This window comes from Lemur catta, chromosome 1 (genome assembly GCF_020740605.2).
Source record: "Lemur catta isolate mLemCat1 chromosome 1, mLemCat1.pri, whole genome shotgun sequence".
Taxonomy (NCBI): domain Eukaryota; kingdom Metazoa; phylum Chordata; class Mammalia; order Primates; family Lemuridae; genus Lemur; species Lemur catta.
The window spans coordinates 277,836,418-277,863,914 of NC_059128.1; the positions used below are offsets into that span (position 1 = coordinate 277,836,418).

Below are 27,497 nucleotides of genomic sequence, written 5' to 3' on the forward strand. Positions count from 1 at the left end.
TTCAGGACTTTTCATAGACATATTTATTTCCTCCCCTTCTTTTACAGTACAATTAAAGAAAACAGAAATGCCTCTGAGATTGTTAAAACGGTGAATCTGCTGATCACTTCCCTAAGCACAGACTTTCTCTGGGATTATATGATGAGGTGCTTTGAGGAATGCTTTAGGTAAGTAAGTTGCAGTTCAGGATTATAGAATATTTAGGAAGAGCAAGGGGGCTTAATGGTTTCATAGCTGCTTAATACTGTCAGATTGTGTATAAGTAGCTGAAGCTGGGTGGTCTCTCCTGAGTTTCAAAGTTCAGCTGAAACAGGATCGGAAAGAATTCACTTAAGATTCTAATAGAATAAAAAACATCTCCAGTAAGAAGGCTCACATAATCTTTGCCACGTAATGCTGAAGGCTTTATGTTTTAAAATCTAACTTTAGAAAATCCTGTCTGCATTTTCTAGTTGCAGTCATCAAATCAGCTTTCCTTGCACTGTTCTCTTAGAGGCCTAATCTATTTAAAGAAGCTTAGTTTTGTGGCTCTTTGACTGGTAGAGTGTTTTTGAAATCTTCAGTCTTCTTAAATTCTTACTGAAATTAATGTATAACTGGTCAGATAAAAGCATTAATGTTTTAAGCTACTATAATCAGCTTTACCTTCCCTTTTCATCTGGTGAATTGTACCACCTCTAAATTGTGCATGATGGCATACCCCGGAGAACATCACGCTTTGCTGGAGAGCCCTTTCCCATGTCACTTTCTTTACGGGAGGAATAATGTAGTCTCGCAAACCCTGTTTTGTTCTGTGAGGCATGCTGTAAAACTTACTTCTTGTTAATCTCCACTGTAATGCTCTGGGCTGTCTCACTATTCTTCCGATATCTTGCAGCTGTAATAGGAGCTTCCTGTATTGTTTGTTGTGTGTGTCCTCTAGCTGGAATGCCTGACATTAACTCTTTGGGACAACCCCAAGGAAAGGAGGCACATCCCTTATGCTTTTGACATATATAAGAAAGTCAGAGCTCAGAGATGTAAAGTCCCTTGTCCGGCATTGCACAGCAAATTAGTGGCCACTGAGATTAGGACTCAGCAGTGCCTGATATCAGAATCTGACTTCTCAACTGCTACCACTGTGCTCTTCTGCCCACATGAGCTCACAACCCTGGGATAAATAAATTAATTGTAATTGGGTCCACAGACAACAACAGCAAAGCCATGTTATACTGATATTAGAGTATGCTTTGGTCGGCCTGGTTATTTTTTAAAAGCATAAAATGTTGCTACCCAAATAGAGCTAACTCCCCACCTTCTCAACACTTTGTCCTCCTTTCATCCCAGAGTTAATCACTATCCTGAAATTAGAATCTGTCCTATCCATAAATGATATATCCCAGTTTGTCTGTTAAAGTGCTACGTAAGTGATATCAAGTTGTATGTAATTTTTTGCAATGTGCTGTTTTGGAGCTACGTTGTAACATACACATCCAATTCATTCATTTTAAGTATAACAGCCCATGTGTCAGTGAACTGCTTTTGATCTTCTCATTGTTGCGAATAGTACTGTGATGAACATCTTAGTCCTGTCTCCTCACACAGGTTTCTTTAGAGTAGATACCTGTAAGTAGAATCTCTAGGATGTAGCATATGCAGTTCTTCAAAGGCTTTCTCTTTCTAAGATGAACTCTAAGATACCTAAGTGCTAAGGAAGAAAATTAACTCATATTGAGTTGTACCATTGTAGCTATGTGAATCACAAGTTATTGTTTTGAGAACCAATATATACTTTTTAACATACCCATTTATCCAATTGCCTGCTTATTTTAAAAGAAGTGTTAAATTTCAATATAAGATAAGCAACTAACAATAGAGTTGATCAGTGGAATTACACTTCTCTGTAGAAGCTGAATAATTCTAGGCAACTCAAGTGCTGATAAACTCTCAGACCCTTCCTGCAGCCAGGTGAACAGCCACGTGGCCTGTGTTGTCCCCCCTTCACTCTTTCCCTTGGAACATGCCTTTGGGTTGGGCTTGGGAACATGGGATGCACCTGTTGGTGGCACTGTGGGTCTGCTGGGTGAGGAATGCCACGTGGGCATGGGACCACCCACATCTGAATTGATGACGTTCAAGTGGAGCAAAACTGTTTTTGGAGACCAACAGATTCAAGACACTTATTAACACTTCTCCAGGTTAGATAGTTTCAGTCACCAAAGCTTAGTTATTAGAACTACAAAAGCTGTCTTTTGTTATGTTTGAAAAAGAATAACTTTACTGGAACTCGTAAGAAATGCTTGAAATTATTGTGGGAAAAAGAATTAATTTGTTTCTCTTTCCCATGATGAATACAGACCAGTGAAGCAGACCACTGTTGTAAAAAGCGTCAGCCCTCCCCCAACAGTCTCTGAGCTCTGCACCCTCCTTGTGTTCCTTCTGGATGTTATTCCTTTGGTAGGTACTTTGCTGTGAAGAGATGGCTCTATGCTCGCCATTGTTTACATTCTTATCGGTGTTGTCAGCCTGTTTTATAAACCTAAATTTACTAAAAAGCAGTTTTATATAAATACACAACACCGTTCAAAAGTTTGTTTCAGCACGGAAGAGGTGGCTGGATATGATCGCTTATATTTTTAATGTCTTATTTTAAAAGGGGTTATAACTTTTGGTCCAGTTATACTTTTGGCCTGAGCTGAAGTTAAGTCAACCAGCTGATGAACTGTACTACACTTATATTGGGGTGAGAGTCAACATGTTTCCAAGTTAAAATTGTGCTGTTGGCTCATTTCCTTAATATAGACATATATGTGGTAATTTTATCTTCTATTAGAAAGGGTAAAGCCATTTGAAAGTAGAGGAAGAACATCCTTGATTTATCTAGATTAAAAGGAAATATTTTGTTTTCTGATTTGGGAATTAATGTGAAACTTACGCTCTAAAAAATTGAATTTTTTGGCCAGGTGTGGAATCCCAGCACTTTGGGAGGCCAAGGCAGGATGATCATTTGAGCCCAGGAGTTCAAGACCAGCCTGGGCAACATAGTGAGACCCCATTGCTACAGAAAATAAGAAAAATTAACCAGGCATGGTAGCATGTACATGTAGTCTTAACTACTTGGGAGGCCGAATCAGGAGGATGGCTTGAGACCAGGGGTTGGAGGGGCTACAGTGAGCTATGATGATGTCACTGTATTCTAGCCAGGGTGACAGAGCAAAACCCTGTCTCTACAAAAAAATAGGGGAAAAAATTGAATTTTTTAAGATGCCATTTTGAGGGACATCAATTTTCTGATTGTAAACTGACATGTGGGTTAAACCTGTGTTTTCGTTTCACAGGAACTTTACTCCGAGGTGCAAACCCAGTATCTCCCACAGGTGCTCAGCTGCCTGGTGCAGCCTCTTGCTGAGGAAATGGAGGCCTTAAGTTTACCTGAACTCACTCAGGCCTTGAAGACGTGTTTCAAGGTGCTCAGCAAAGTCCAAATGCCACCTTCCTACCTAGACACAGAGTCCACAAGTGGAACCCCGGTATGTGCTCCGAGGAACAGAAATAGTTCTCTAGTCAGAAAGCAGCTATGCTTTCCTGGAAACAGAAAGAAATTAGAGTTGGTTAGGACAGGAATAAAGACGAGAAGATATATGGGTGATATGTGAAATATGCTTGTAAAATCCTCAAACACTTTAAAAGGTTTTAGCATAGCTGTTAACCCCTTCTATTCACCCACTCCCATGCTACTTCCCTGCTACATAACTATAGTTAATGGCTAGGTACAGTTAATAACTACATAACTACAGTTAACGGAGAGATATAACTAGCCTATGTGTATGTTTGTATACATGTGATTTTGGTTATTTAAAATATAAATGAGATACTGGGCTAATTTCGTAGGCTTTACATAGCAAAATACCATAGACTGGGTGGCTTAAACAACACAAATCAATTTTCTCACAATATACGTGAGATCCTGGATTAATTTGGTAGGCCTTGCATAACAAAATACCATAGACTGGGTGGCTTAAACAACACAAATTAATTTTTTCTCACAGTTCTAGAGGCCAATGTCTGAGATGAAGATGTCAGCAGGGTTGATTCCTCCTCCATGTTCTAGGGAAAAACAATCTGTTCCAGGCCTGTCTCGTAGCTTCTGCTGGTTGGCTGGTGATCTCTGGCATTCCTTGGCTTAAATGTGTCTGTCTCTGTGCCCAGATTTCCCCTTTTTATAAGGACGCCAGTCCTGTGGGAGTAGGGCCCACCCTAGTGACCTCATCTTAACTTAATCATCTGTAAAGACTCTATTTTCAAATAAGGTCACATTCATGGGTACTGGGGTTAGGACTTCAGCATCTTTTGACAGAGCACAGTTCAACTCGTTATATACACTGTTCTCTGACTTGCTTCAGTTTTCATTCAGACAGTATTTTGGGGACATCTTTGCATTGCAGTATACATAAAGATATTTGTTTTTACCTTCTGCATAATGGGCTATTATATAGACTTATAGTTTCTTCAACTACTCCGCTAGTTATTTAGGTTATTTCCAGTTTTTCACTGTTAAAAACAGTGCTGCAGTCAGCATCCTCATACAGCTTGTCCATGGGGCTAGTGTCTCTGAAGGATAGATTCCTAGCAGTGAGTTACAGTCGAAAGGCATGCATGCTGCCTTTAAACTGAGAGACGATCTGGCTGTTAGTCTTCCAAAAAGACTAACAGTGATAGTCCCGCTAACAGTTTGCCTGTGTTCTTTGGTTTGTTGAAGTGTGTCTGTCTCTGTATCCAGATTTCCTATTTTCTATTTTGTTTAGGGATTTGAAAATTTTTCCCTTGAAATTAGTTCAGTGCAATGGCAAACAGGTGTGTGAGCAGACTAGACAGTGAGGCATTCTGAGAGAGAAAGAGAGAGAGAGAGAGCACTATGTGCATCGGTTGGTATTTGGAGATAAATGAGCTTCTGATGGGAATTGAATCTCAATTCACAGACTAATTACAGACTGTTACTTCAAATTAGAAGTTCTCTTTTTTTCCCTAGCTGTTCTAGTTATTGGGAAAAAATATCCTGAAAATGATTTAAGATTTGAATCTTAAGCATGTATAGTATACAAATATGAGTAAGAATATGTTTCAAAAATCACACGCTCCCTTCTCATTCTTCCCTTCAGAGCATAGTATTAATATTTTTAACGCTAAAGGGTTTCAGATTTAGCTGGGCACGGTGGCTCACACCTGTAATCCCAGGGACTCAGGAGGCTGAGGCAGGAGGATTGCTTGAGACCAAAAGTTCTAGATCAGCTAGGGCAACCCCGTCTCTACAAAAAATAAGAAAAATTAGCCAGGCGCAGTGGTTTGTGCCTGTAGTCCCAGCTAATTGGGATACTGAGGCAGGAGGATCACTTGAGCCCAGGAGTTTGAGGCTGCAGTGAGCTATGATCACACAACTGCACTCCAGCCTGGGTGACAGAGCGAGACCCCATCTCTTAAAAAAGATGAAAAAAATTGTCAAATTTAATGTAATATTATCTAAGTAACAGTATAGGAAAAGAGAAAAAGTTGATCCATTGAAGGCTGAAGTGTCCTCACTTTGGAAAAGCCACCATATTTGTATGTGTGTGTGTGTAGGGGGGTGTGTATGCATGGATGCATTCATAGGTTTTTTTTGTTTTTTTTGTTTTTTTTTTTTTGAGACAGAGTCTCGCTCTGTTGCCTGGGCTAGAGTGAATGCCGTGGCGTCAGCCTATCTCCCAGCAACCTCAAACTCCTGGGCTTAAGCAATCCTACTGCCTCAGCCTCCCGAGTAGCTGGGACTACAGGCATGCGCCACCATGCCCGGCTAATTTTTTCTATATAGATTTTTAGTTGGCCAGATAATTTCTTTCTATTTTTAGTAGAGACGGGGTCTCGCTCAGGCTGGTCTCAAACTCCTGACCTCGAGCGATCCACCCGCCTCGGCCTCCCAGAGTGCTAGGATTACAGGCGTGAGCCACTGCGCCAGGCCATATTTTGAAATTTGTTAAAAATAGGTTTTAAAAAAATTTTTGAACCCTGAAGGATCTAAATAAATAAGACAAAGTAGGCTCAGGAGCCAGCCTGCCACCGCACGTGTCGGCACACCAGCCTCTTCTCTGGGCCACACCACCTCTCCTTCCCCTCCTTTGCATGCCTTCTGCATTTCATCACACACTTTACACAGGGATTCTCTTGGTCTAGAGAGCTATGATTTTGACAGACAGGTTCGAAATGCATTCATGGTTTACCTGATTCAGCTGATACTTGAATCTCTTGGTCTTTAGAGATGCATGAGGCCGGGCGCGGTGGCTCACGCCTGTAATCCTAGCACTCTGGGAGGCCAAGGCGGGTGGATCGCTCAAGGTCAGGAGTTCGAGACCAGCCTGAGCAAGAGCGAGACCCCGTCTCTACTAAAAAAATAGAAAGAAATTATCTGGCCAACTAAAAATCTATATAGAAAAAATTAGCCGGGCATGGTGGCGCATGCCTGTAGTCCCAGCTACTCGGGAGGCTGAGGCAGTAGGATTGCTTAAGCCCAGGAGTTTGAGGTTGCTGTGAGCTAGGCTGATGCCACGGCACTCACTCTAGCCCGGGCAAAAAAGTGAGACACTGTCTCCAAAAAAAAAAAAAAGAGATGCATGAAACACATTTTTTTCATGTTTTGCAGAGTCCAGTAAAAGGTGAAAATGGCAAAATAATTTTGGAAACAAAGGTAGTGATTCCGGGTGATGAAGACACTTCCTTCCTGCCCCTGAAATCCGAGGACAGTGGGATTGGGCTCAGTGCCTCCTCGCCAGAGCTCTCTGAACACTTGAGGGTTCCTCGAGTCTCTCCTGAAAGAGACGATGTTTGGAAGAAGGGTGGGATCATGCAGAGGACATTTCTTTGCATCCAAGAGCTAATTGCCAACTTTGCCAGCAAGAACATTTTTGGAGTACAGTTCACGGCATCTGGAGAGGAAAGCAAGTCCGAAGAGCCTGCGGGGAAGAGGAACAAGGGTGGGACACAGAGCCTGGCGGTCGACAACTCCAGCACGAAGAACTCGTGGGAGGCCAAGCCCATCACTGTGCCCCAGTTTAAGCAGATGCTTTCAGACCTGTTCACAGCGCGAGGGTCTCCATTTAAGACGAAAAGTTCAGAGTTACCATCCTCTCTGCCCAATAGCCCTGGCAGAAAAAAGGGGGAAGAATGGGACGTTGACCAGGTGGTCATTGACTTGGGGGGCTCCGGGAAGGACTGCAGGGAGGCCTTTGCTGCCGCCTGCCACCTGCTACTGGACTGCGCCACCTTCCCCGTCTACCTGTCCGAGGAGGAGACTGAGCAGCTGTGTGAAACGCTCTTCCAGCTTCCGGGTGAGAGGACAGCCCCACTAAAGTCCACTTTGGAAATCATGTTACTGAGATGATTGATACAGGTTGAGTATCCCTTATCCAAAATGCTTGGGACCAGAAGTCTTTCGGATTTCAGATATTTCAGATTTTGAAATATTTGCATTACTAATACTCGTTCAGCATCCTTAGTCCAAAAATCTAAAATCTGAAGTGCTCCAGTGAGCATTTCCTTTGAGCATCATGTTGGTTCTCAAAAAGTTTGGGATTTTGGATTTTAGATTGGGATACTCGGCCTATATTTACAGACTAGCTAAAATCTGTCAGCCAAGAAGAGACTGTTGGGTGTATTTGTTTTCTTCTTTATTTTGTAATTAGTGGTGTCTGTTTTTGACTTGTATCTCACTACATGGCAAGTTGGTAAGGGCTGGGTCTGTATTTTTAAACCTTGGGTGTCCAGCACAGCCCATTAGAAGATCTAGAACATAAAAAATGCTCAGTAATAATAAATAGATTATTTCATAACACCTGTTGTTAAAGATTCATGTGTTGGTTTGCTAGGGCTGCTCTAACACAGTACCGTAAACTGAGTGTTTAAACTACATAAATGTATCACAGCTGTAGAGACCAGAGGTCTGAGACCAAAGTGTCAACACGGCCATGCTTGCTCTGAGACTCTGGGTAAAACACTTCCTTTCCTCTTCCTAACTGCTGGTGGTGGCCGCAATCCCTGGGGTGCCTTGGCTCACAGCTGCATCCGTCTGGTCCTGCCTCTGCCTTCACATGCTGTCTCCCTGTGTGTCTCTACCTCCACGTGGCATTTTCGTCCTATAAGGACACCAGTCATTTTGGATCAGGGCTCACCCTTATGGCCTTGTCTTAACTTGATGACATCTGTAAAGACCTTATTTCCAAATAAGTGTCACCACCAGAAGGTTAGCACACTGATGTCCAGGTGACTTTCTCGAGTAACTTCCTGGATCTCGGGTGCTGTAGTGTCTGCAGACTGGGAGCCATCCTGACGTGGTTTTGTGTGTTTCTGCCTCTCTGGCTGGCTTCCTTTCAGGAGCCAACGATTCCAGTTTCCCGTCTTGGCTGAAATCCCTTATGACCATTTGCTGCTGTGCGACTGACTGCTACCTCCAGAATGTGGCCATTTCCACTCTGCTGGAAGTGATAAACCATTCCCAATCCCTCGCGCTTGTCATCGAAGACAAGATGAAACGCTATAAAAGCTCTGGACACAACCCGTTTTTTGGCAAGCTGCAGATGGTGACTGTTCCTCCCATTGCCCCAGGGATATTGAAAGTCGTTGCAGAGAAAACAAACTTCTATCAGGTATTTTTCATTGGGAAAAGGGTGGGTGAGACCCTCTTTTCAGGCCATTTATTTGAAATCATTCCTAAGTTCGTAGTCACTGACTGTGATAAGGAATACGGCTGCTCCAGTGGCAGCTGCAGGGTGGCTGGAGACGTGAGACTGCCTCGTCTGTGTATCCCAGGCTCCTGGCACAATTTCTGGCCCTCAGCAAATAGTTGTGTTCAGTTTTAGGCTGACTGGACTTCACATGTAAGATTGTACAATTATCTAATAATTAAGAGAAAGAGACTGTGCCCTAGTTTGTAAGGTTAAAGGCTTTGAGGTTTTGGTGTTGTCCATCAGCATAAATTGCTCCACAGTCTGATACAGTTAAATGTACACCCCTTTGCATGGGTAGTTTTTGAGGCCAGTATTTGAGATTTGTTCTGACTCAAGAGGGTTCTTTATAACTATCTCTTTCTCTAGTTCTTTCTGGGAAACAAGCTGGCCTCTGATTTAACTTGCTGTGGAGAGCTACCAGCCTTCTTTAATTGCTCAGAACCAAAATTTCCATTGCTTTTGAGAGCACTCTTAGGCCTGAACTTTCCCATCTCTGTTCCAAGCAGAAGTTAGTTCTCTTAGGGAGAGTTATGGGATGCTTTGTTCTTCTGACCTACAGCTGTGGGGAGTGGGCTTTGTGGCTAGCGAGTGCACCAGAGCAGGCTTCTGGGAGTTGGGAGTTTAAAGAAGAGACAGGTGGCAGTGGGCAGATGAGACATGTTCTTTATTGTCGGGGGGGAGGGGGGGGGCATGCAGCTATGGCAAGAGCATGGCCGAGAGCATGGCCGAGAACATGGCGAGCACTTACATATGGTTCAGAACAATAGTGACAACATGCCATGGGAAAGCATGATCACATGGGTTCATATAGGAGATAACACCTTGTAACATAAGTGTGTTGACCTATGCCTCCCCAGAAGGCCAACTGAAGCCACACCTAAAATTATTTTAGTTTGGCCTACAAAATCTATTGCCTATACAAATGAATTTCCCTTACAGCATCTGCCCCTCAGCAAAATCTCTGAACCCATTTGCTCTGGAAGAGCTGGGGATAGGGAGTAGCTGGCTTCTCTTGGAGTGATAGACCTGCAGGGCCCTGGGCAGGGACAGTAGCCTCTGGTTTTCGGAGCGTGTCTCTCCCAGCATGTGACTTCTCCCTACAGGCAGGCTGTGGTGAGGGCACATGGGGCCTCAAGATTCTTGGCCTGTCGTGCCTGGGTAGAGCCTCTGCCTAATAGCAGGGGCTGAGTGGAGGCAAAGAGCCCACGACTCCTCCGCTGCCCTCACCTGGCTTTAACCTCTCAACTCAGAGGAGAGGAGTGGGAAGAGGACCGGCTGGTGGCCTGCCCCTCCCAGGAGATGCAAAAGCCCTTGGCCGGAAGCTGGGGGGAAGAGAGCACCCTGTTATCTTGGCCATACCCGCCAGAGTGGGTAGTCAGTTTCCATCAAGCTGAGCTGGGCATCAGAAGCAAGTCATGACCCAAACGCCACAGACTCTTGCTACTCTTACGAAAATTCAGTAGATTCTCTTGAATAAATGTTTCTTTATTTCCTGAATGCCCTCTGTATAATTTCCAGAGACTCTAAGTAGTTGTTTTGAGTTTGTTAAATAATTTCCACCTGTTGTGGTCCACTGCAAATCCACCAAATTGCCTGGAGGGCGTATCTGTGCATTCCTAGCACTTGCACTGGGCGAGGCCAGGTGCCTGCTTCTCAAAAGAATGCTTCAACCACTCAGGGCCAGTTTCCAGTTGACTCTCTTTCTGAAAGTAATGTTACGATCTGGGCAAGAGCTGCAGTGTTTTTAGGCAGTCAGAAACCTCCAAGTTTAACCTGTAACATTGCCTGGATTACTCTGGGTGGGTTTTTTGCTTTGTTTTGTTGGTGATGTGTCCCTGGGTGTGAAGGACTCTCGCATAGCAAATACAGGTAAAAGCCAGGATATTGGGGCTGGAGACTGCACTGAGTGAGGGGTAGAGGAGCAGATGTCAGCTGTGTTGACGTCGTCCCCACTTGCCTTTTCCTTGGCCCAGAGGGTGGCTCGTGTGCTTTGGAACCAGCTGAACAAGGAGACCCGGGAACATCACGTCACCTGTGTAGAACTGTTCTACCGGCTGCACTGCCTGGCCCCAACAGCCAACATCTGCGAGGACATCATCTGCCACACCCTCCTGGACCCTGACAAGGTGAGTCTTCTCAGCCCATCCCTGGCTGCTGGGCTAGCCCCCTGCTTTACATGCCCATCTGAAGTCTTACATGCATGCAACTGAAGTCTTATATGCTGCAACTCGGTGGACGTCCCGATCGGTGAGCTGAGGTGTGAAAGGATTTTAGGATTTTAGCCATCCCCTTTAGAGACCTATAAATGTGGTCTGTGTCCATATTAAGGCTCACTGGGGAAATCTGCCCAAACTCCCTGTAAATACTTGCAGGCCTTCTGGAGCTATTGGCAAAATAAGCAAATGTATTGTCCCTTTAAAAATTTACTGAGAGTTTATTGTCCCTGGCTTCCTTTGCAGTCTAGTGTGTGGCCCCATTCTCTTTAAGGCAGTTAGGCATGACACTTCCAAGGGGCACGAGGAAGCTGTACCCTTTAGTGCTTTCCTTAGGCCACAGGCCTCAGGTGTGACGCTGGACACCTGTGACCAAGGCAGAGCCCTGAACATGCACGTTACAAATCATGCATCTGTGTCACAGTGAGCAAGCCGAGAGAAGGCTCGGGTTTCCTTTCCTTCTGTCCACATCTAGCATCTTTGCTGTGGTTGCTGTCAGTTCTGCTGACATCTTTCATCTGTTATTGAAACATGGTTCTCTGTGGCCGAAGACCATGTTCCATGACAAAACCAAGTTCCTCACTCCTGTTTATTTCCTAATCAAGGGAACCAGGTTGGAAGCTCTGTTTAGATTTTCCGTGATCTGGCACCTGACGAGAGAGATCCAAGGCAGTCGAGTGACATCTCACAATCGCTCCTTTGATCGGTGAGGTTCATTATGATTTACCCTTAATGGAAAAGGAGGCAGGGCAGAGTCTGCTGCTCAGCAGTGGGGAGGAAGGGGTGTGTGCGATTGAAAACATGAAACATGACCCTGACGTGACCATGGCCCCTGTGGTGTGCAGCAAATGGTTCCCATGATTCTCTAAGTGAATTTCAGCTGGGAACATGTGAACACATGTTAGGAGTTTTCTTAGTGTGGTCATGGTGTGAGGAGGCCCACCATGCTCCAGAATCATGAGTGGGGCTTGTACAACACACCCCCCATGAGGGGCTTTGTAGGGAGCTTCAGATGGCCCAGGCCTTGCTTGGGTGGTAATTGCACTGCGTGTATGTGCTTGTCCCGTCATTACGTGCTTCAGATGGGAATTTTATTGCGGGTACATTCTATGCATTGTTTTTCCCAAGTGCCCTACGGTGTCTCCAAAACTCTAGGTGTGAACCCAGGCAGCACGACACTGAGGTTGTGTCCTCCTTGGCCTCACCTGCTTGGTTCTGTGAGTCTGGCTTGGCTGAAGCTCTCTGGGTCGTGTGTGCTGTTCGACAACATGTCCCCAAATGTCTGCCCCGGGGCCTGGCACACTGGGGCGGCTGCCGTGGACTCAATGGTGCGGTTCCCACCTGCAGGTCCCTGTTCGTCGTGCTGGACAGCCTGGCCTGCGCAGACGGGGCCATCAGCGCGGCGGCCCAGGGCTGGCTGGTGCGCGCTCTCTCCCTTGGGGACGTGGCACGCATGCTTGAACCCGTGCTCCTGCTCCTTCTCCAGCCCAAAACCCAGAGAACCTCCATCCATTGCCTCAAGCAGGAGAACTCGGCCGGTGAGCAGCCTGCACAGGGCCCCGGGCGAGGGACAAAGTAAAGGGCACAGTGGACTGGACCTCAGCTGCCCGTCGTGACAGTGAAGGGACTTAGACCCACTAGGTGGCTTTGTTAGATTCCAATGGTGTGAAAATATTTTGTAAATTGTGGGGACTTTGAAAATTTAAGGACCAATGATCGAGCATGTAGAACTACTCAGTAATGATTTTCACTGAAAAACCAGATTTTTTGGTTATCAAAAAGGAAAATTTTGAAATATACAATGCATTATTATTAACTATGGTCACCATGCTCTGCAATAGACATGAAAACTTTCCTCCTAACTGAACCTTCGTACCATTTGACCAACATCTCTCCCCACCCCCCAGCCTCTAGTAACTGTCATTCTACTCTCTACTTTTATGAGAGTAGATTTTTTTTTTTTTGTAAGCGTGAAACAAAGTTTATTGAGGAAGGGCAAGATAGGTTTACAGAGCAAGAACAAAATACTTTCACCACAGACTACAAACATACCGCCTTTCATAACAAGAGGCTCTGATTATGGTCTGGGGTCCTGTTTTATAGTATCTGGATTGGGCCCTTCTTGTGGTTCAGACGTCACCACTAAACCACTTTGATGGACAGTTAACGACACAATAATTAGCCTTAGGTTACTCTAGGTCACTTTCCAGACCCTACTGCACCTGGGCTGGGGGATTCCCTGCATTCTTTTGCACGTGAGCAAGGGTTCCTCCTCCCAGGTGGGGCAATTGCTCGAGGCAGCACCAAGGTTAGACACCCACCTTTGTCCCTGTGAGAGCCGAGCTGGAATCCCTCACTATCTACTTAACCTTTCCCCACTCTCTATTCTGGAGGCCTGAATCAGTAGGGGCGTGAACTCATCCGGGTGCTTTCTGCTGAGTGGGGGTGATGATCCCTATTAGAGTGGCCTTTTGCAGGTTCTCTGGGGGCTCTCCAGGGGACTTTGGTATATGTCCTCAGTAGACAGCTGCAGTTGTAGGTGCAAGGAGGAGGTAGGCACTGGGTGGGGCTGGTAGAGAACGTGGGGCCATTTGAAGCTTGGTGGCCTCTAGGCAGGATGAAATGAATCTAGTTAGAAAATTTATGAGGATCAGACCCAATATTAGAGTTCCCAGGATGGGAGAGTAGATTTTAAATGTCACCACAATAAAGTGATAATTGAGGTGAAGATATATTGATTAACTTGATTTTAATCACTCTGTAACATGTATGTATATCAAAATATCACATTGTACCCCATAAATATATACAATTATTTGTCAATTAAACAAATTTTAATTTTAGTAACCCATGTTCCAATAAAAATAGGCAATTCTGAATTCTTTTGCTAGAGAAAACAATTCAGGTGTGTCTAAATCAAAGGAGAGCATAACAGAGCATCTGTCCAAATGTCTCCCAAGCTGTATGTATGGTGTGAAGATGTTAAGTTTGGGTTTTCAAGGCTGCCACTTCTAACCAGATCGGCTGCCCAGACCTAGGGACGGGATAGTTGAGGCGGCCTCCAGGAACGAATGACTGGAAATGTCAAAATTTGTATATAATCCGGTCAGTTGTACTTTATAAAAATAACTTCTATTTGTGAACCCTCAACTACAAGGTAAGTAGTTTCTTTTCTGTCTGTGCCCTAAGGTTCTTTTCAACTATAAAATCCCATTAATTGGATTATTGGAAATGCAAGGAGAACTTTCAGTTCAGAGAACTTCCAGAGGCTTCTTTAACACAAATTTAAAAGAATATAAATAGGAATAAGGAAAGAAAAGAAAAAATAAATTCGACATGTCTATTAAACCTTAATGATTAATACCTAATGCAGTTTATAAACTATTAATAACATTACTTCTACAATAGTTGTATTTTATGACTTGCAGTTTTCTAAGGGATGGTTTACAAGCTTTGGGTTAGTTAGTTTAGCTCACTGGGTTGTAAATATTCCGTTTGTCTCAATCTTGCCTTACAGAGGACGGCAGCCCCGCAGCTAAGCAAGCACAGATATGTGAAACGGCTTTTACTCTCTGCAGGGTTCCTGCCTAAGCCTGTAGCCTCTGGTGTTCCTTTGGAAGGGGAAGCTGGCTGCCTTCTCAAAGAGGAACCATTTAGTATTCCACTGTATAAGAAAGTAAAACTTGAAGCATAAACTAAGCACCTTCTTAAAAGTTTGGCTACTGTTCATGGCGACTAAATTTCCCAGTTTTCCTGTGTCTGTTTTAAGAACAGAGCTCTAACTCCACACTTCATTGGGCTTCCAAAGTCTCCCAGCACTGCCTTGCTGATTCCTCTAATCTGTGTTCTCTGCCGACCACAGGAAGAACAGTCTGCCACCTCCAAATGTGAACATCTTTGCTCTGCCATTTTCTTTCCCTGGAAGAAACAAGAAGTGCACTGCTTACCCAGCCCGACTTCTGTGATCCTGTGGAAATCTATTTTTAAAATATTACTGTGCACTTAAAGCAGCTCATGAATTTCTGATATCTTATTCTTTTTCTTTTCCTGATTTTGTTCAATGTTCATAACATAGGTTTGTTGAAAGCTGGATATTAAAAATGTTTGGCAATTTAGCTGGGCGTGTTGGCATGCACCTGTAGTCTCAGCTACATGGGAGGCTGAGGCAGGAGGATCACTTGAGCCCAGGAGTTTGAGGTTGTGAGCTATGGTGATGCCACTGCACTCTAGCCCAGGCAAGAGTGGGACCCTGTCTCCAAAAAATTTTGGCAATAGCAAAGACTTTTGGCTTTCACTTTTTTTTTTCTTTTTTCTAGGCAGTGGTCAAAGGCCTGTTTCACTTCTTTTAAAAGAGACCTGAGGCCGGGCGCGGTGGCTCACGCCTGTAATCCTAGCACTCTGGGAGGCCAAGGCGGGAGGATAGTTTGAGCTCAGGAGTTCGAGACCAGCCTGAGCAAGAGCGAGACCTCGTCTCTACTAAAATAGAAAGAAGTTAGCTGGACAAGAAAAAATATATAGAAAAAAGGGTGGCGCATGCCTGTATTCCCAGCTACTCGAGACACTGAGGCAGAAGGATTGCTTGAGCCCAGGAGTTTGAGGTTGCTATGAGCTAGGCTGATGCCATGGCACTGTAGCCCAGGCAACAGAGTGAGACCCTGTCTCAAAAAAATAAATAAAAATAAAAGAGACTTGAATATTTAAAAGCATTGTGTATTTTCTGATTATAGAAGTGCTAACATGCTTATTTTTAAAATGGGAATAAGAATGTCAAAACATAAGTGGAAGTCCCTTGTAATGCCAACTGACAAACCTTAGTGCTGTTAATGGTTTGGCAGATAGTCTTGCAGACTTTTTTCATAGCTGTGTATTACAGATACTCTCCCCTAGTTGGGCTCATTCTATACATACTGTTCTGCAGCTCGATTTTTTTCTTTAACTTAATGTATCCTGCACATCACTCCATGTCAGTACACACAGACCTGAGCAGCAGTCCGTGGCATGCGTGTACCTGATGTGTCCCATCAGCCCCTTCACGTGGCTCTTCCGTTTGCTTTGCACGTGACATCTCCATGAATACCTTCGTCCTTATAGCTTTGAAAGCTTTTTGCTGACGTCTCTGTAGGACGCATTTCTTGAAAGGGAATTCCTGGGATAAAATAATATGTATTATTTTTAAATCGCCTTCATAAAAAAGTTGTGATACTTAAATCTTCTATGACAGTGTAACTAAATTATCCTATCCCTTGAACATTCTAAAAATCTTGTTCACTTTTCCTTTGTCGGCCTTTTATCCATAATGTGATCTAAACTCCGGCGGTATGGTTTCATGAGGGGATTTTTATGAGTATTGAACTTCCTTTCTGCCCTTAAGACTAAGATCACCCTAGAGTTAATTTATCATAGCTAAATAATCCTTGTGTTCTAAAGTCATTTGTCATTTTGCAATTTTCAGAGGACTTGCATCGTTGGTTTAACAGGAAGAAAACTTCTTTCAAGGAGACGTCTGGGGCGTCTGAGCCTCAAGAAGGCGGCTCCGAGGAGCACCTGCCCCTGAGCCAGTTCACCACGGTAGACCGTGAAGCCATGTGGGCCGAGGTGGAGAAGGAGCCCGAGAAGTGCCCACGGAGAGGCGAGCTGAGTGACGAGGACCTGCCCTACTATGTGGACCTTCCGGACAGGACGGCCCACAGCGGCCCAGACAGCAGTGAGCACACCGAGTCTGCGGACACGAGCTCTGGCCACACAGACAGCGAGAACACGTCCTCCTTTTCGTCCCCTTCCCACGACCCGCAGGAGCTGAGCAATGAAGAGAACTGCTGTGCACCCATCCCCCTGGGGGGCCGGGCATACCCCAAGCGCTCGGCCTTGCTGGCGGCCTTCCAGTCGGAAAGCTTCAAGTCCAATGCCAAGTTAAGCCTGGCACGGGCGGACTCGGACAAGACCCAGGCTTCAGAGTCGTTCTCCAGCGACGAGGAGGCCGACTTGGAGCTCCAGGCCCTCACCACGTCCCGGCTGCTGAAGCAGCGGCGGGAAAGGCAGGAGGCCATCGAGGCCTTGTTCAAGCACATCCTGCTCTACCTGCAGCCCTACGACTCTCGGCGGGTTCTCTATGCCTTCTCGGTGTTGGAGGCCGTGCTCAAAACTAACCCTAAGGAGTTCATCGAGGCCGTGTCCAAGACCAGCATGGACACCAGCTCCACTGCGCACCTCAATCTCATCTCCAACCTCCTTGCTCGCCACCAGGAGGCCCTCATCGGCCAGAGCTTCTACGGAAAGCTCCAGACCCAGTCCTCCAACATGTGCCCCCACTCCCTGCTCCTCGAGCTCCTCACCTACCTGTGCCTGAGCTTCCTGCGCTCCTACTACCCTTGCTACCTGAAGGTCTCCCACCGGGACATACTCGGCAACCGGGACGTGCAGGTCAAAAGTGTTGAGGTTTTGATTCGGATAATGACACAGCTGGTCTCAGTGGCCAAGTCTTCTGAGGGGAAGAACGTGGAGTTCATCCACAACCTGCTGCAGAGGTGCAAAGTTCAGGAGTTTGTCCTGCTCTCGCTGTCGGCGTCCATGTACACGAGCCAGAAGCGCTACGGGCTGGCCACCGCCGACCGCGGCAGGGCGCTGCCCGAGGACAGCCTCTTTGAGGAGAGTCTCATCAATTTGGGTCAGGACCAGATCTGGAGCGAGCACCCCCTGCAGATCGAGCTGCTCAAGCTCCTGCAGGTGCTGATTGTCTTGGAGCACCACCTGGGTCAGCTCCACGAGGAGGTGGAAAACCAGCCAGACCTGACCCGGGAGTGGCAGAAGGCCCTGAACTTCCAGCAGGCCATCAGCGCCCTGCAGTACGTGCAGCCCCACCCGCTCACGTCCCAGGGCCTGCTGGTGTCCGCGGTGGTGAGGGGCCTGCAGCCTGCCTACGGCTACGGCATGCACCCCGCCTGGGTGAGCTTGGTCACGCATTCCTTGCCCTACTTTGGAAAGTCCCTGGGCTGGACAGTGACACCCTTTGTCGTCCAGATTTGCAAAAACTTGGACGACCTGGTCAAGCAGTATGAAAGCGAATCCGTGAAGCTCTCCGTCAGGTATGTTGAGCTCTCGTCGGCATCTTTATTGCTTTAATGATAGTTTTTGTAATGAATGGCCATTTTGCCATGAATATCTGTTAGAGGATAATTTCAACCTGATCTGAAGCCTATTTAGCATTGCCAAGATGGGTAACAGGAACTAAATGTTCAGATCCTTTATTTTTAACTCCGCACAGCTACCAAGGCTAGCTCAGTGTTACGTGGCAAGTTGACTACTCTCCATTATTTTTGCAAAACAGAAATAAAAATGTGAATCACCCTCACAGAAATTCTAAAACATATTAAACCATTTTTACAAAGTGACTCAATAAATGTAAAATAGCACAAAAGATGGCTGACATTATTATAAGAATATTTCTTTATGAAAGCCTAAGTTTACTTAAGATAGTGATCTCTCTTGGGTTTCTAAATTTATATGTAAAATTTAAAACCTTTATGGCTTCGTCCTTAAAAATTCTCAAAACCAATTTCTTGTTTCTTCACCAAAGCACAACCTCCAAGAGGGAAAACATTTCTCCGGATTATCCACTTACTCTTTTGGAAGGTCTAACCACCATTAGTCATTTTTGTCTTTTGGAACAACCCAACCAAAACAAAAAGGTAAACTTTTTTTCCTGAGTTCCAGGAAATGTTCACATATTGTTTTGTCTTCATTGGGTTATGACTGTTTCAAATAAGTAACATATGTATGTAATGTATGTGAGTAATGTGTGCATGTAAATGATGCAATTGTGTATGCAAATGTGTATGTGTAATTTATGCAAATATGTATGCAAATAAATGTAAGTGGTACAAATGTGTGTGCAGATGAATGCAGGTGATGCAAATGTGCATGAAAATGTATATACATAGTGATGCCAATGTGGCTTTGTTCTTGCTGGCTCTCCCTGTGGGCTCTTTCAGCCCTTTGCCCATTGTTGCACCAGTAATCCTGTGGGATAAAATGTAAAGCCACTTGTTTGATTTTAGGCTTATAGTCATCTTTTTCCACATGTTTTTTACTTGCTGTCATGGTGTTCTAGAAATCTGAGTTGGGAGACATTGTAGCTGTTCGTTGTTCTGCCCTGTCTGGGATTAAATCTTAGAGTAAGTCTAATGCTTTGGCAGAAAGAACGGAAAAGTTCGTAATTCGGAGCCTTAGACCCACAGCTGTGTCTCTTTGAAAGAAGGCCATGTGGTGAAATGTAGCACAGGGAAGCATATTGCTTCCAGACCACCACGTGTGTGCCTTGCTTAGAAGACAGTCCAACAGCCCAGACTTAATCCCACCAGCTCTGCAGCCCTCATGGGAAGGGAAACTGCCACGGACGCAGCCGAGTCTCATGTTCGTTTCAATTTTCAGACCACTGCCGTAGGTGATCCTACCAACTTGAGAAATGCCAGGAATGCCATTTTGGAAGAGCTGCCTCGAATTGTTAACACCATGGCCCTGCTCTGGAATGTTCTCAGGAAAGAGGAGACTCAAAAGAGACCCGTCGATCTCCTGGGCGCCACCAAGGGATCCTCTTCTGTTTACTTCAAAACCACGAAAGTGAGAGGCTTTCCTCTGCGGTTTTGTCATTTGGTCTTGTATTTTACCACCAAAAAAAAAAAAAAGGATATGTATAGGAATGTACGTAAATAATCAAACAGATGAAACCCAAGCTAGAGGTCGGAAGTAGAAATCTCCAGTTCGTTTGTTATGAATAAGTTTCCTATGCCTGGAATGGAGAAGCGTGAGCAGTTTCAGCTTATTTTCTTATGTGTTTCCTTTGCCTTTATTTTTTTAGTCAGAAATAGTCATGGAGGTTTGAGGCAGGGGCACCTCCGTCCTCCCCTGACTCTAAAGCATTTCCTTTAAGACAGCGCATGTCTGTGTTCTGCTCTCAGTGGCCTTTGCAACACGGGCCCACTAGGGTGGATGTTGGGAAGCCTCTGAGTTGTCATACCAGCCGCACACAACCCAGAACATTTGTAGGTTACTCTCCCTCGGTTTTCAGTCTCTGCCTTGGAAGGCTCTAGGCACGTGAGTCGCTCTCTGATCCTCAGGGTTATACCACGTGTGGTGGCTCAAAATAACCTGCCCCATATGACGTCAGTTGAGAGAGTGCCCAGGTGCCAGGTGTGGCCTCAGGGCTTAGGTGGGTGCCTGGTAGCCCTGCCATCCTGCATTTAGATACTACACAGGTGCCCTAGGTCGGTTCCAAGGGTGCCCTGGAAGGCAATTGTGCTGTGTTTTGAGCTGCTACAAGAACCTGCTCTGAAAAAGGTTAGAAAACCTTTATTGCTGAGTGAGGAAAAAAAGGTTTCCTGAACTTTTTTAGAGTAGGTTCCTGTAGCACTCAGCCTCTCAGCCTCGGTTTCCTCACCTGTAAAAAGGAGGCTGTGGCTAGTATCCTACATCATGGGCTGACAGAGAGATTAATTGCAATAATGGCTGATGCTTATTGAGCACGTAACTCCTGGCCCTCCCTGAAGGACCCAGGGACCCCCCAGTGGTCTCTCAAGAGCAGAAACCAGGGTGGAATGTTGGGGACAGCTCCGTGCCAGGCTGAGCTGCATCTAACGTGAAAAGAACATGAGCAGTGAGGACACGGAAGTGCTCAGCAAATGTGTTCATGTGACACAGGCCCTCTGGCTAAGCCAGTGGGCAAGACAGATGGAGTCCCCACCCTTGCGCCAGAGACAGACAGTAACTGGCAGCGGACGAAGATGCTGAGAAGTGCTTCAGAGAAATGCAGGGTGTGAGCAGGGCCCTGGCCAGTCGGGAAGGTGGGGCAGGAGGTGATCCTGAGGCAGAGTGGCTGAGCTGAGACCCCAGGGTGAGGTGTTTAAGTAGGGTAGGGTGTTTCAGGCTGGGAGAGCCGCAGGATTCGCAGAGCAAGGAACGTGGCAGGAACTGAGAAAATCCATGAACAGCAGAAGGGAGGGTGGTGAGTGACATCCAGGGCCATGTTACAGGTTTATTTTAAATTGATTAAATAATAACATTAGGTATGTGGTACTTATTTCTGAAAATTGAGAAACAGCTTTCCTAATGAATGTAAGCCCTTCCTGGGCTGCTGCACGCAGGCTCGGGCTGTGGGATTTCCAGACGCACATAGTGCTCACTCGGCTGCTTGGCTTCTCGGGGCTCACTGGCCTCTGCAAGGCATCGTGGGGCTTCCAGCGAGCCCTTGCCCGCTCACACTGCAAGGGGTGGTATTTGTCTCTTCCCTAGAGGCTCCTGATCAGCTCAGCTAGCCAGACGTCTCTGCACCTTAGCCGCTCACGGCACCTTCCCTCTGGCATGGCATGCCACCGTCACTCGTCCAGCTCTTTCAAGGAGGGGCTCCAACTTCTCCTTTTTGGGGGATCCATCCAGCAGTGAAGCACCTTGGCAGGGTGTTGGGCTGCTAACATGAAGGGTGCCTGCTCAGTGTTTATGGTGGTGGTTAAATATTTGTTACATGGTAGCCCTGATATTACTCTGCAGTAATGTTTTTTTCCCTATTTTCTAGACCATAAGACAAAAAATTTTAGACTTCTTAAACCCCTTGACAGCCCATCTTGGAGTTCAGTTAACAGCGGCTGTCGCGGCAGTATGGAGCAAAAAGAAGGCTCAGCGTCACAGCAAGACGAAGGTAGGGTTAAAAAGTTAAAGGAGTGACTAAACTTACTGACAAAGACATACCAAAGAGTCACATGGAACAAAGGTGACGTTGGAGGCTGACATGGGAAACTATTCAGTTAGTTTCACCATTTTATTTTATTTTCAGACAGGATCTTACTCTGTCACCTGGGCTAGAGTGCAGTGGCGTCATCATAGCTCACCGTGACCTCAAACTCCTAACCTCAAGCAATCCTCCTGCCTCAGCCTCCCAATTACTTGGGACTATAGGCATACACTAGGCGTGGCTAATTTTTAGTGTGTATATGTGTGTGTGTGTATATATATATATATATTTTTTTTTAGAGATGGGGTCTTGCTATGTTGCCCAGGCTGGTCTCAAACTCCTGGCCTCAAGTGATCCCCCACCTTAGCCTCCCAAAGTGCTAGGATTACAGGTTGCCCATTCTTTATCCACTGAGCAAGCCCCATCCTCCGGGGCTTGGTTTACCTGTTTGGATCAAACCATCACATTCATTTTCCTTTATTCCCCTCATGCACCATCGAGGTTCCTACCTCCTTCTTCCCTTGGGGGGACCTCACCTCCTGGACTCTCTTCAATGTTCAGCCTCTGTGGCTAACTCTGTGGCCAACTGAGGCTCCTGCTCTCTAAGGAGCGAGTGGTCAGTGCCCCAGGCCACCCTCCTTAGCACTTGGGGGTCCTTCCCTGCTGATAAACCTGATGGTGGTTGGTTTTCTCCAAAATGCCTCTGACTGCATTAGGCGGACTTCTGTCATCAAAAATATCCTTCCTATACAGGCCTTCCCTGCCAAATCCAGCTAATGTGAACCTGACTTACCTGTTTTTCTTCCTGTCCTCATATTTTTTGTTGCATCTCTTGAGGCCAGCCTGTTTCCTTCAAATTAAGTATATCTGTTTCTAAGATGCTTTATAAATTGAAACATACCAACATTACCGCCCCATCATCAACAGCACCTTTTATTCCTAATTTGTTCCCAGTACCGAATACGTTATTCCCATGAATGGAGTCCTTCACCCAGTTCAGTGGGGGAAATACTTGTGTAAAACATTAAAACAAATTTCCTTCTCCAGCAACAACTATTACAGAATGCTTTTTGTGCATTCCCTTTTGTTTTTATTTTCTCTCCGTGAGCTTTCGAGGAATTTTTTTTCTCGGCAGATCGTCCCGGTGGCGAGCGCGTCCCAGCTGACCCTTGTCGACGTGATCTGTGCGCTCAGCACTCTGCAGACCGACTCGCTGCTGCACCTGGTGAAAGAGGTGGTGAAGAGGCCACTGCAAATCAAAGGGGACGAGGTGAGGAGCCTGGGGAACCTGAGGGACGAATGGGTGGCATTCTTCATAACTCTGCCGCTCACAAGTCGTGTTTGGGAGGGAAATGGAGGCTGTGTTAACAAGAGCCAGTAGGCATTCTTGGGGTCCTAAAATGGCAGTGCTGTTACTGTGCTTTTGGGGAGACCCTGTTAGGCTTCCGTGCTACTTTCTTTAAGCTCTGTGGGAACTGCTTGAGGCCAGAGACTGTCTCTCACCCTCGTCTCCACTGCAGAGCACATTGCCTGGTACATGGCTTTCACCTTCTGTGGGCCAAGTGGAATAAAATCTTCAGAAAGAGGAGATGGCACCTGCCTCAGGGAACTTGCAGCCTAAAAGGTGTCAAAGATAAACAAGCCTGCCTGTAACTGAAAGTGGTGAAGACAGATGTGACTGGGTAACTAGTGCAGTAAGTTCAGTTCAGATTTGTGCAGAGATGACAAGAGGGGTATGGGGAGTGGGGAGGGACGGAGCAGGGCCTCAGCGGGAGTCGGGGGAGTGGAAACCACAGAAAAGCAGGAAGGGGGTTGGCCAGTGTGTCAGTGCATGTGGTTGGGCCCTCTGGGTCCCCTCACCAGGGCTTGTGAATTAGGCCCCTGCCCCGCCACCCCCGCCCCAGGCTGGGGGCAGAGGCCATCTCTCTCTGGATGACTGTGTTTCAACGGGAGGGCGCCCAGGTCCTTGAGAAAGACATTCCTGGTTTGTGGGAGACACACACACATGCAAAGCAACAGAGGGAGTATTTGTCATTGTAACCTTTTTTTTTTAAGCAAATGCTCTGAAGAAGGGGAGGCTAGTGCCTATCAACCGGTGTTGGCAGGAACAGTAAATTCTTTGGGCAACCTTGGGCTTTCTCGGGAAGGCACTTTAAGGGGACTAGTGCCCCCAACCGCAGACACAGCCTTTTCTGGTGGATACCATTTGCTCAGGCCTCTTTGTGTGGGGGTTGGACAAAGTCATTTGTGTTTGCTAAAGGGTTAAAGCACACACACACACAAAAGTCATTTGTGCTGGAAGTTGTGGTCCTTCCAGGCCAAGGTCAGTGCCTTATCAAGAAGAGGCTCAGAGGAGCCTGACTAGAGCTGGGTCAAGGAGAGAGTCTTTGTCAAGGACAAGTTTAAATTTGGGTAAGTACAAAATAAATGTCAGAGGACATAAGTCATGCCAGACACTCTGAGGAAGAAGAGATTTTATCTGGCTGCAGTGAAACAGGAGGCTTCAGGGGGATGGCACTGAACCAAGAAGCTCCTCCTAGGTTTCCTGCTCGTTTCTGTGTAGCAGGCGAGGGGGCCCGTGTCCTACAGAGACCTTTCTCAACTATACACAATGACTCAGAAACAGGACAGACTGTGTGGTTTGGTATTTTTAAGCCCTTAGAGGGTTTTTGTTTTTATGAAAGCAGACCTCATTGAAAGTGTAGGAACTGTTTTGCTCTTAATTAATTTAATAGAAACCAGGGATTTATTTCAGCCTTGAAATAATTGCCTTTCATCAGATAATTTAAAATTATACAGTTAGTAAAAATGTAAGAATCATCAGGTTGAGGCACGGTGGCTCACGCCTATAGTCCTAACACTCTGGGAGGCCAAGGTGGAAGGATTGCTTGAAGTAAGGAGTTCAAGACCAGCCTGAGCAAGAGCGAGACCCTGTCTCTACTTGTTACAGCAAGTGTCACAGCGGGTGGTCCCGAGGACAAACCGAGCGACACACAGAGAGTCGGAGAATCAAAGTTTATTCGCCAGCAGGCTCAGAGGGGTCTCACCACCAAATTCTGAGCCCCGTCTACCCGATTTTTCCCACTTTTATTAAGTTGGGGTGGTCTGAGGGGTGGGGTCTCAGGTGGCTAATGCCCACCAGGTAATAGGTTAGTTGATGTGTCAGGTAATAGGTTAGTATTATGTTGATGCTCCAGGTAATAGATTAGTTGATGGGCCAGGTGTTAGGTTAGTATTATGCTGATGTGGGTCTTCCATGAGGGGTGGGGGTCTCAGGTGGCTGCTGTGTCAAGTAATGGATGGGGGTTTTCCTTATCATTCCCCCGTTTGATGCCCTTATATATATATTATTGGGCATCATTTCCCAGTGGGTGATAGCCTCGTAAGGCCATTATGTGAGCTATTGCTCTCTGGGTTACAGTTTCTATGAGTTTTATAACTGCGCTCAATATGCAGGGGCCTACAGTGACAAGGAGAAGAATGGTTATTAGCAGCCCGGCCAGAGGTAGTAGCCATGAAGTCCGTTGTCCTAAGTCAAAATCCCAGGTTTGTTCTAATTCCTTGTTTCTTTTCTGGATTCTTTCTCTTAGCTCCCTGACTTTTGTGGTCACTACTCCTGTCTGGTTTATATAGTTGCAACACTCTTCCCCTAGGAATATACAGGTCCCCCTCTTTTCAGCAGTGAGTAGGTCTAAGGCCCATCTGTTCTGTAAGGTCACTGCTGTGAGTTTAGTTGACTGTGGAGGGACCGTAGGGAATCTGCTACTTGTTCCATGTCTTCATTTAGTTCTTGGGATAACTTGTGGTAGATGCTCAGGGATGTTCCTAGGCCTCCTACTCCTGCTCCTATCCCAGCAGCAATTCCTCCCGCTATGAGGACTGATGCTAGTAAGGCCCGCCTTTTCTGGGTGTTTGGGTGGGGGCTTAGTGCAGGTTTCAGTTGCTGGGTTTCAAAGCTAGAAACATCTGGGGCGAGGAAGACCTGGGTGCAGGTCCCCATCCAGTTTCCTGGGAGGCAGAGGTAGGCAGTGTCTCCACAAAGAATACATATGCCATCCCGGGAGCAGGTGTCAATGGCATTACTGGGTAAGGTTTGGTTATTTGTGCAGAGTTCAACCGGTATGAATCCCAATATTTCATTCTCTCCTGCATTAGTAATGCAAATGATACTCAGGTGGGAAGTTACGGCTAAGCAGACATTGTATGCTACTGGGCCCACCAGGGATGTTTTGTTAGGACCTGGGATCAAGATGCTGCAGTTCCAGCGCGGAGGCACAGGGACGCCAATACAGACTCATTTCTGGAGGGGTAAACAGACCCAACATGAAGTATGGTTGGGTAGGGCCTGGAGGGTCATATTGAGGAACCAGGTTATTAGGGGAGAGGTTTCCAGGGGTTCAGTGATCTTTCGTATGCCTGTAAGATCTGGCCTCTTATAAGTTGACTCTTACTGAGGCTGTCTTAATTAGCTGCGCCCTTGTGTCTTCTACCTGTTGGATTCTAGCCTGGTCTTGGACTCCTCCCCCATCAGACATCCCCCAGCGGGTGTGGTAAGTCCAACAAGCTTGTTTGCCCTTTGGGGCTATACAGATTCGAATATCACCTCTACTGGTGCCAGTCCAGTATTTCTTTTCCCCGCTGTGGCACACCTGAGCCTCACTATAACATGTCTTTGGCATGTAGGTGGGGACTGTGAAACCTCCCGTGGTCCAGAAGCCTCGAGTAATCCCATTAGTGGAGGGGGTCCAAGTCCTAGCATAACAAGCCTCAGGGCAGGGTTTCTCTGCCATAGTTGTTAGGGCAAGTGCCCCAACCAGGAGGACGGTAGGGACTGAGGCAGGAGTGGACATTCTATAATGAGCCAAAATACCACAGTTAGAGACGCCCTCTGCAGTACAGTCTCCCGGATCTACCGAGAAGAGTCCAATCCCCAGTAAAGTCACTACAACCCCAATGAGGGCCAGGGCCAGTGGTCCCATTTACTCCTGTTCACTCCTGGGTGTGGCTGTTCTCGTTGGGAGACGGTTAAGCTGGATCTTCAGTGGGTTCCGCTGGTCCTGATGTGCAGTCCAGAGATCAGTTTCGTTGTCTGGTTCGGCCTTTTTCACCCAGGAGTGGTGGATCCACAGAGTGATACCTACAACTTTAACAGCAGTGAGAGTAACTAGTACAGTATGGAGACCCTTCCAGGTGGGCTCTAGGGGTACTCTTTTCCAGTCCTTTACCCAGACTAGATCCCCAGGTTGGTGGGGGTGGACAGGGAGATCCAGGGCGACAGGGTTTTTTTTCTAGGATGGTGTGGTGGATGTGGTGGCATAGTTTTGGCTAAGGCTTGGAGGTGTGTGTTTATATTCAGGTCCCCTAGTTGTCTGATGTCTCCCCTTAATCGCTTGATGAGTGGGGTGGGGGCCGTCTACTGAACAGGATTTCAAAGAGTGAATATCCTGTGGGCCCCACTGTGCACCTGACTCTGAACAGGCCTAGGCTTAGCATGTCTACCCAGAGTAATTGTGTTTCCTGACATAGCTTCACTAGAGTGATCTTGAGGGTCTGGTTCATGCGCTCTACTTTGCCTGAGCTCTGTGGCCTGTAGGCTGTATGTAGTTTCCATTTGATTCCTAGTGCCTTGGTGAGGGTTTTCATGACCTCCTCAGTGAAGCTTGGTCCACTGTCACTGACAAAGAAGAATGGTAGACTGTACCTGGGGATGATTTCCCTTAATAGAAACTTTGCCACTTCCATAGCCTTTTCGGTCCGGGTAGAGACTGCCTCGACCCAGCCTGAGAAGGTGCATATCACTACCAGCAGGTATTTATAGCCCCGACATGGTTTTAC

The 27,497-nt window shown here is 46.4% G+C and overlaps 1 protein-coding gene across 5 annotated transcripts in view; it reads left to right on the top strand.

Annotated features, from left to right (window-relative positions):
- Positions 1-27,497, top strand: part of DOP1B (DOP1 leucine zipper like protein B) — a 118,915-nt gene that overhangs the window by 55,746 nt on the left and 35,672 nt on the right. For 3 of the 5 annotated variants that reach the window (XR_006732747.1, XM_045540635.1, XM_045540638.1), the window contains 14 exons: positions 48-167; positions 2,337-2,436; positions 3,318-3,509; positions 6,650-7,334; positions 8,377-8,648; positions 10,703-10,855; positions 11,548-11,648; positions 12,290-12,480; positions 16,395-18,024; positions 18,516-18,627; positions 19,370-19,558; positions 21,507-21,629; positions 22,798-22,932; positions 25,119-25,208. Coding sequence is in view for 4 of the 5 variants with exons in the window: in XM_045540635.1 (XP_045396591.1) it covers positions 48-167; positions 2,337-2,436; positions 3,318-3,509; positions 6,650-7,334; positions 8,377-8,648; positions 10,703-10,855; positions 11,548-11,648; positions 12,290-12,480; positions 16,395-18,024; positions 18,516-18,627; positions 19,370-19,558; positions 21,507-21,629; positions 22,798-22,932; positions 25,119-25,208 (4,093 nt within the window). In the remaining variant the exon portion in view is untranslated. The remainder of the gene's footprint in view (positions 1-47; positions 168-2,336; positions 2,437-3,317; positions 3,510-6,649; positions 7,335-8,376; positions 8,649-10,702; positions 10,856-11,547; positions 11,649-12,289; positions 12,481-16,394; positions 18,025-18,515; positions 18,628-19,369; positions 19,559-21,506; positions 21,630-22,797; positions 22,933-25,118; positions 25,209-27,497) is intronic. The other 2 variants (XM_045540637.1, XM_045540639.1) reach the window with 1 other exon arrangement.